The sequence below is a fragment of the Cicer arietinum genome, chromosome 6 (genome assembly GCF_000331145.2).
Source record: "Cicer arietinum cultivar CDC Frontier isolate Library 1 chromosome 6, Cicar.CDCFrontier_v2.0, whole genome shotgun sequence".
Taxonomy (NCBI): domain Eukaryota; kingdom Viridiplantae; phylum Streptophyta; class Magnoliopsida; order Fabales; family Fabaceae; genus Cicer; species Cicer arietinum.
In genome coordinates, this window is record NC_021165.2 from 1,193,265 (window position 1) to 1,202,024 (window position 8,760).

Sequence of the window (8,760 nt, forward strand, 5' to 3'; positions counted from 1 at the left end):
CCTAACAATCAGAGAGTTAAGAAAAACAAAAAAAATATCAAGCTTTTTTGGGTATGGTGTATTTGGAGTGAAAATTATTAAAAAAAATGGAATTACTACTGAAATTTATAATGTAGTGTTGAGATATAAAGGTAGGTTGTTGAGTTTGGGCCCAATGGGATCTAGGACTAGGAGATTCTTCAGTATATTTTTATTGGTAAAAGCTAGCTTCAGCTATAACCTAAGGTTGACCATAGTGGAAGTGGAATGTAACATAAGGAAAACTTTACCTCCACTGTTAGGGATTTGAATATCAAATGGGGAAGGCTTAACGTAACCACTATTCACTTCCAACATAGTTATCTTTTTGAGAAATTTATTCCTGAAAATAATATAAAAAAGCCTTTTTCCATGGTGATTGCAGTAGACTCAATTGTACTTGCTCTACCTTCATACGGTATACATGTGAATATGTGACCTGACCTGACTCAATCTTTTGTTGTATTACTAAACTTGTTGATATCGTAAGTAATGTGGCAACTGGCAAAGGGTGGCTGTTAGGAATTAGTGAATTTCTACAGGTTTCGTCTGTCCGTAGCCAAACCTAGTTTGTTGTCCTCTAATGTCAAGTTAATGCAATGCACTTTACTTTAAAAGCTTTTTAAATGGAGATTATTTTATAATGAAAGCTATATAGGAAATCTTCTCACATTGAAACAAGGAAACAATCTCATACTTAATGATCATCCAAAGTTGAGTGTGGGGTTGGATTAGTTTACTCGGGAGAAAATATATATATATATAACTCCTTTTCTAGATAAGCTAACTTTCTGTGAGTGCTTTTTGAAAAGGAAAGTAAATTATTTTCCAAAGCTACGCGGTAGCCGTGATACTTGTCATTCTCATTAAAAGCTAGTGCCATTGCATAGCTGGATTTTGTCTTTGTTTTCATATACAGCTAAACCTTTTGTTTCGTGTTTACTTCCATTCTTAGATATATGGTTCTTGTATTGACACAATGTGATAATTTTTTGCTTCTTTTGGACAAACTTAAGTTTTAGGGCCTCGTATCTTAACTCTTAAGCTTAATTGATAGACTTTTTTTGCTTTTCGATTTCAGTTACCATCTGTAGCTGCATCCGTGTCACACTCCTCAGTACACTTGTCACAGCTTAGGTGCAAATTATTTGCCTGTTACTTGCAAGTTATATGTTTCCTGTCATGCATATTTATAGGACAGCTTAGAATGTGTTTTCTTATATCTTATTTTTTGTTCTCTGTTAGCCTTTCTTGATCTGCTTCAAAATTTATAATTTGCTGGAAAAGTAAAGGAAACATCACAATGAAGGCATTGATTCTGGTTGGAGGGTTTGGAACAAGGCTGAGGCCACTGACACTCAGCTTTCCCAAGCCTCTTGTTGATTTTGCTAACAAGCCCATGATTCTGCATCAGGTAAGGCTTTTGATGCCTCTTTTCTTTGAGTATTACAACTGCTATGCTACCTGAATAAATTAGAGATAGGTTTTGTTTTTGAATAGCCTCTGTTATATTTTCAACCTGATATCATGGACCAGTCAAGGTTTTGCAGTAATGACTCTTGGATAAGTGATTTGCAACATTGTTTTTCTATCCAACTAGGCAACAATCAACATTGAATCTTGCTTAATTTTGTCAAAACTATGCCTGCTTTATTTGCCATGTGACTCTATTATCTAGATATATGATAAGAAAAAGCAGTTTCGTTTTGTTGCTTGAATCAGAGAAACAATAGATTTAGTTTTCCATTTTAGTCTGTCTAAGTATAGATTTTATGAATGAGTTGATTTAGATTGCTTTCAGTAGCTGTTTCCTCCATCATCAATGTGTTTTAGGTTAATATAGTCTTAGGTTTTTTCATGTTTTTTTTATTTTATTGTATCTTCTTCCCCCTCCTCACTAAGTGGAGATTTTTTTTCTTGTTTGCTTGAGAATGAGTTTCAAATTTCATTTAATATTGACTGTTTTTTCTGCTTTTGTTATATTTTGTTCCTTCACCATCCTATTGCTGCCTGTGAGTACAATTGGTGCTTGACTTAAATATTTATTTTTGTTTTTTCTGTATATTTGTCTTAGTATATGGATTAATAAACCATCATGTCATGTGTTTTACACTTTCACCTTTTAATTTGTTTTGCAGATAGAGGCTCTTAAGGAAATTGGAGTTACTGAAGTGGTGCTGGCTATCAATTACCAACCAGAGGTATGGATTGTGCCTCAATTTACTAAACCGTGCAGTCACTCTCAAAGAGATTTATGTAAACAAAGTATCTTTATTTTGAATTTTGTCAACACTTCCTCTTGCAGGTGATGTTGAATTTCTTGAAGGATTTTGAGGAAAAACTCGACATCAAAATCACTTGTTCTCAAGAAACTGAACCATTGGGGACTGCAGGTCCCTTGGCTCTTGCCAGAGATAAGCTGATAGATGGTTCTGGTGAGCCTTTTTTTGTTCTCAACAGTGATGTTATCAGTGAGTATCCACTAAAAGAAATGATTGAATTCCACAAATCCCACGGAGGAGATGCTTCCATAATGGTGACAAAGGTAACAGAATTGAATAAAAAAAAAAAATCTATTGCAAATTATAGCATTCACTATATTAATTTCATCTACCTGTGCAGGTTGACGAGCCATCAAAATATGGTGTAGTTGTGATGGAAGAGACCACCGGGCAGGTTGAGAAATTTGTTGAGAAACCAAAGTTATTTGTTGGTAACAAAATCAATGCTGGGATCTACCTGTTGAACCCCTCAGTTTTGGATCATATTGAACTGAGACCCACTTCGATTGAGAAAGAGGTGTTTCCAAAGATTGCATCAGAGAAAAAGCTGTATGCAATGGTCCTGCCGGGATTCTGGATGGACATTGGACAACCAAGGGACTATATCACAGGCCTGCGACTTTACCTTGACTCACTGAGGAAGAAAGCTTCTTCCAAGTTGGCCAGTGGCCCTCACATTTTGGGGAATGTGCTTGTGCATGAGACAGCCAAAATTGGCGAGGGATGTCTCATTGGACCTGATGTTGCAATTGGTCCTGGCTGTAACATTGAGTCAGGTGTCAGGCTTTCAAGTTGCACTGTGATGCGAGGAGTACGGATTAAGAAGCATGCGTGCATATCCAGCAGCATCATTGGGTGGCATTCCACAGTTGGGCAGTGGGCCCGTGTGGAGAATATGACTATCCTTGGAGAAGATGTCCATGTGTGTGATGAAGTTTACAGTAATGGTGGTGTGGTTTTGCCCCACAAGGAAATCAAGACAAGCATTCTGAATCCAGAAATAGTCATGTGAGGCTACTGCCTTTAAAGTTCTTAGCATGTGATGTGATTAGGAAGGTAGTAAGTTCTTGAGTCTTAAAAGAAATATGTATTTGTTTCATTTGATTTCCTTTTATTCTTAATCACATTGTACAAGTCAGTTTGGTTTAGAATGAGCGATGCCATAATTTATAATGGTGAAAGGTCAGTGTCTATGTAAAAGGGCATAAAATTGGTCTTTTATTGTAAAGTTGTGTAATTTTAAGTGTTTATGTACAGAAATTCTCTGATTACGTGAGGGTGATCAAATTGGGACTCTTGGCAGACAATTTTCCCTATCATGCGGCCTATCGAGTGTTCACATGTTTTGTTCTTTTACCTCTTTGTATTTCGCATCAGACCGCCATGCCATGGTAGAGCCATAGAGGTGTTTGTGTGGATTCAAATGCTCTAATGCAGATATCGTTTATTTATTATAAATTGAAAAGTGTAAGGCAATGTTAGTATAAAAACAGGAGAATGTGTTCTCTACAAAATAAACTGCCACTAAATGCAATTAAACATTTTTCACCTTTTCGCAACTTTTGCACTTTCTAAACTCAACTGTTTTGTGAGTACTTTACACAGAAAAGAACGGGAAATGAGGAAAAAGACCTAAGTTTCATCCTAAAAAATATCCCGCAATATATGGTTTTTATGTAGATTTATATTTAAGTTGGCCTTTCCAATTCAACCATTCGCACATCCAATTAAAAACAATCTGGTTGCATTTGGAAAAATAAGCTAAAATGGAAGAAACTTTTTGATAAGTAACTTCCGTGTTCTTCATTCTTACCCCCTTTTTCTTTTTTGCTTTCATTTCTTCCGATAACAAAAACCAAATTATCTACAACTCTTCTAGCAACATGCATGCTTTAAACCACTAATAGTGTATGCGGGTTTATATGAGGTTGCTAAATTGAATACAAGCCTAAATGAAAACAGGTCCCAAATAAATAGTTTACAGATATGACTTAAAAATAAAACAAGCCCCTTACTAGGTACTTCAAAAACTCAAATATTACAACATTAATCCTCTGAACAAATTTATCACTGAATTACTACTACATTAAGAAAAAAAAGTGTTACTATATTGGTTGTCTAAAGAATTGTTTATCAAATTAGTGTTAGTATATAGTCCTTTAAACGAATTTGGTGACAAGTGCATATCTTTAAACAACTAATTTGATAAAAAAAATTATTTGAATAATCAATAGAGATGAATAATCTTATGCTAAGTGATTTTAGCATGTAAGATTGTTAGTAACAGGATATGTAAGATGAAGGATAGCTCAATTGCTTTAGGCAGAACAAGAAAAAATATTGGCTACGGTCAGAGTTATATTTATTTAAATAAAAAATAATATATACTAAGAACAATGTCTGTCTATGAAGGCTATCTACTGAGAGATTTCAAGTTCTCTTAATCTTAATGGCATAAACAATGACATGGCAGCAATGGAACAAGCAAAACATTTTTCTTTCTTTCTATAAGTAAGAACCTTAAAGGTGAAGCTTTTATTTTCATAACTGTAAAAAGTAAAAACTGCCATAACTTGAAAGAATTCCTACACAACGATCACAAACTTCCAAAATTTGTTGTACAAACACCATGAATACAAAATCAGCAACATGTAACGCAAATTATCATCGCTTCTCTCTAATGAATTGTACAACTTGATCCCTACTCTCAACATAGAAAAAAAAGAGTAAAGAAAATAAAGAACAACCAAGTGACCTTCCCTCCTTTCATGTAGATTTTCAATAGTAAAAATTACAAATCAAGTAGCTAGGTCTCTGTGGGTGTAGCTAATCGCTTTATCACCATTTACTACTTGTCCGCTTCCTTTGAGAATCCTGCATCGACAAATAAATAGTTCATGTATCAGTTATAGTCCTTTTTATAAGCCTTCTAGTTGTTGATAATAGGCCCATTTTGGATAAACAACTTAATTGAGCATTTATAGTATAAGCATTTGTCATACAAGTCCTTATATATAAGTTATTTCTATAACAAACGATAAAATAAAGTCAGTATTTTCATATAAGCTATCCTAAAGAGCTTATAGAAATAAAGTTAAAAATGGTTTATATACATGTAATAAATTGTTTCCTTAAACTCGCTCAAATAGTCTCCCAAATGTTTATATAGATACGTTCACATAAATCAATCAATGCAGACCCATAGGCATAAATGAATACCAATTTCACATAAATCTTCAGTACCACATATTATTGTGATTCGTTTTTATAGTTGAAATTGATCGTATTAACTAAATAAGAGACTGAATGAAATTTCTAGTTGTATAAGTAACTTAAAAGGTTTATTTAATGTTTCTTAAATTCATACCATCTGGTTGTTAACAGTCCATCCACTCCTACTGGACCCCGAGCATGAATCCTGCTTGTACTTATTCCAACCTATTAAAGCCCAACATTGAATTTATGAATTAAATCAACAACCTTAGCACAAGCTACATGATAGTAAGAAGGAAAATATTTTCTACTATTATACCTCTGCACCAAGTCCAAATCGTGCCCCGTCGCTGAATCTTGTACTAGCATTGTGAAAAACAGCAGCACTGCCAAAGTAACAAACATTATTCACAAAAATGTCACATTACAATGATGTATAATATCAAAAAATGGTTAATTGCTTAAAAAGGAAAAGGTTTGTTGTGTTTACTGTTTATTAGTAATACCAAACTTTGTAACCAAAACAGAAATTAAATTTCACAAAATAATGAAATGCTGCGACGTAAACATTTTATTAGAGGGAACGAAAATAATATTGTTTTTTGAACGTACCTGTCGACTCGACGAAGAAATACATCGGCTACTTCATGATCTTCTGTTACAATGGAATCGGTATGTGCACTGCCAGAAAAGGAAATTTGTGACAATTTCAGAAAAGATGAATGAAAGAAAAATACGTTTCAAAAATTTCTTATCAAGAAAAATGAGAGTGACATTATACCTTCCATGAAGATTTATATGATCAATAGCTGCATGAACATCATCCACGATTTCAACAGTGCAAGCCAGTGAACAGTACTCGTGATGTAATGAACGTGCAAGTGAAATATTTAACAGAGAACTTGCTTTGGGTCCTCCGTATAATGTAACACCTGCATAAATGTTAAATCATCTAACTATTCCAAAAACCTTACAAGCTAAACTTTATAATCAGATAATTTTTTATAAAAAATTATACAAACAGATAACACTCTAATTATAGAACAGTTTTACCAAAATCATACCTTCTGTCCGCAAGTCGACGATAATATTATTGAGCCAGCCTTTATCTACCAAGTCCTTATGAACAAGAAGTGTTTCCTAAGAGTTGAAATTCAAATAACATATATTATGCATGGTGGTGAAAAGTAACAAAGCTTGCCGTATCATCCAGTACATACATCAAATTACCATGGCATTGCAGCCTGCTGGATAATCTATTTTGGCATCGAGAACAATCTGTTTTGCCATCTCCAAATTAGCAGATTTATCAACGTAGACGTGACAAATTCCATCTGATTTTGGTAATAAAATAACATTATATATAATAATCACTATTATATTATTTAAAAAAAAATGATTTGCCATATGATATCAAGCATTATTTGCATATTAAGCTTAAAGGTCTTACCAGCATGACCAAGAACAGGGATTTTCGTCGAACTCTTGATATGAGAAACAAGTTTGTTGCTGCCTCTTGGAATCACTAGATCAATTACATCGTCCAGCTGAAAAATAAATAGAATGCAGATTCCAGTTTAGTTAAATGTTTCAATCTTCCAAGAGTGGAAAGCTTATAAACTAGAAATTAATTTCTACGACTGTATTCACCTTAAGTAGTTCAGGTATTTCTGCTCTTGATGTCACGAGTCCAATAAGTTTTCCACCAACAGTATCTGGTATGGCTTCCGTAATTACCTGAAATTTTAATATGATAAATTACCTGAAAAATTGCTTATTGATGAAACTGCCTAACCAAATACAATACAATATAAAATAAAATAGTTCACAAATTATCAATGAAATTGAAACCAAACTTTGTGCAAAATTGCATTTGATCGCTTAGCCTCCTTGCCTCCTTTCAAGAGAAGCCCATTCCCACTTCGAATCGCCAAGGAAGCTATCTGTTCAGATTATATGAAGACACTAGCTTAGAATGCAGATAAACAGCATAAAGTAACCAGGTCTTAAAAGAAGGTGAAAAGAAACAAAAGAAAATGTTTAATTTACCTGTACTAATGCATCAGGGCGAGACTCGAAAACAATTAAAAGAACTCCCAAAGGAGACGATGTTTTCTCCAAAATTAGCCCCTCTGCAAGCTAAACAAAAATGAAGCTGTCAGAAATATCATTGATCATTATTATCCAGTACAATCAAGAATGTCAATGAAAAACTTGTTCGAAACATCATTTTATGACTCGGTAACAATTACAAACAAATTTGCAAAATAACACATGTAATTTTTCATTTGTATCTACTAGTATGGTGCAAAACTAGAACCTGCAATAATTATAATAAGTAAATTGATTCAATTAAATAGTGGCATCAGCTATGGGTGTTTTTCATATTTTTGACGGAAAAAACAAAAGTTTGCGAACAGATAGCTGACGTGCAATTTATCATGTCATATATATAGCCAAAACAAACTTTTCATTACCTCAGTTCGCTTTAACACTCGACCAATCGGATCTTCCATGTTTGCAATAATTCGTATGTTATTGGCAAGGCCTACAATCTGTTAGTTACCATAGTTTATCATGAGAAATTTTGTAGTTTGTTTAAAATTTAACAATTATGTACAGTTAATTCAAAATTTCAATAATTTATTCATTACATGAACTGTCTTACCTTCTCGTTCTTTAAAGCCAGCCTAGCAACTAAGGATTTTTCATATCCTACTTCTTGTGCAATAGCAACATCGGCTTCATTTTCAACTCTGATCTCTTTCTGACGTGATTCCAAGGCATCAGCAATATTTAGTAAAATTTGTTTCCTTTCTTCCGATGATAAGGCCTGTAATGTAAGATTAGGTGATTCAAACTCGATAATATTTATTATCCGAAAGACATTTTTAAGTGTTAAGATATAAAATAAACCTGAAGCCGTCTGGAACAGTCCCTAGCTGCAACTGCCATTTCACGTATATCAACCTCTTTTAATGGGGCCCACTTATGTGCATCTTTATGGAAGAGGGTGCCAATACGTTGTCCTTGGACGATTTTAGTGAGATTTTCAGCTGCATTGCCACTGAAAGGAGAAAAATAAAATGTGGCAGGTAACATGAGAATCAAATGGAGTAGGTAATATACATAATCGATTTCAGTGTTATTGGCATTTCATTTCCTGAGTGGAAACAAATATGCCCTAAAAACGGTACTTTTGATAAATGTAAAAACAAAACGGCAATGCACCTTGTAATGATAACAG

The 8,760-nt window shown here is 33.9% G+C and overlaps 1 protein-coding gene and 1 pseudogene across 1 annotated transcript in view; one reads left to right on the plus strand and one right to left on the minus strand.

Annotated features, from left to right (window-relative positions):
• Window positions 1-3,656, plus strand: part of LOC101490303 (mannose-1-phosphate guanylyltransferase 1-like) — a 4,432-nt pseudogene extending 776 nt beyond the window's left edge.
• Window positions 3,657-4,812: 1,156 nt separating this feature from the next.
• The window catches only part of LOC101490622 (delta-1-pyrroline-5-carboxylate synthase), a 5,702-nt gene continuing 1,754 nt past the window's right edge, over window positions 4,813-8,760 (minus strand). Inside the window, exons 7-21 of the mRNA XM_073369751.1 lie at window positions 8,745-8,760; window positions 8,430-8,580; window positions 8,182-8,346; window positions 7,991-8,068; window positions 7,563-7,652; window positions 7,370-7,456; window positions 7,164-7,250; window positions 6,964-7,060; window positions 6,744-6,847; window positions 6,578-6,653; window positions 6,295-6,445; window positions 6,126-6,194; window positions 5,833-5,899; window positions 5,668-5,738; window positions 4,813-5,174 (exon numbers count right to left, since the gene is read on the minus strand). Of these exons, the coding sequence (XP_073225852.1) occupies window positions 5,099-5,174; window positions 5,668-5,738; window positions 5,833-5,899; window positions 6,126-6,194; window positions 6,295-6,445; window positions 6,578-6,653; window positions 6,744-6,847; window positions 6,964-7,060; window positions 7,164-7,250; window positions 7,370-7,456; window positions 7,563-7,652; window positions 7,991-8,068; window positions 8,182-8,346; window positions 8,430-8,580; window positions 8,745-8,760 (1,385 nt within the window). The 3' untranslated portion in view covers window positions 4,813-5,098. The remainder of the gene's footprint in view (window positions 5,175-5,667; window positions 5,739-5,832; window positions 5,900-6,125; window positions 6,195-6,294; window positions 6,446-6,577; window positions 6,654-6,743; window positions 6,848-6,963; window positions 7,061-7,163; window positions 7,251-7,369; window positions 7,457-7,562; window positions 7,653-7,990; window positions 8,069-8,181; window positions 8,347-8,429; window positions 8,581-8,744) is intronic.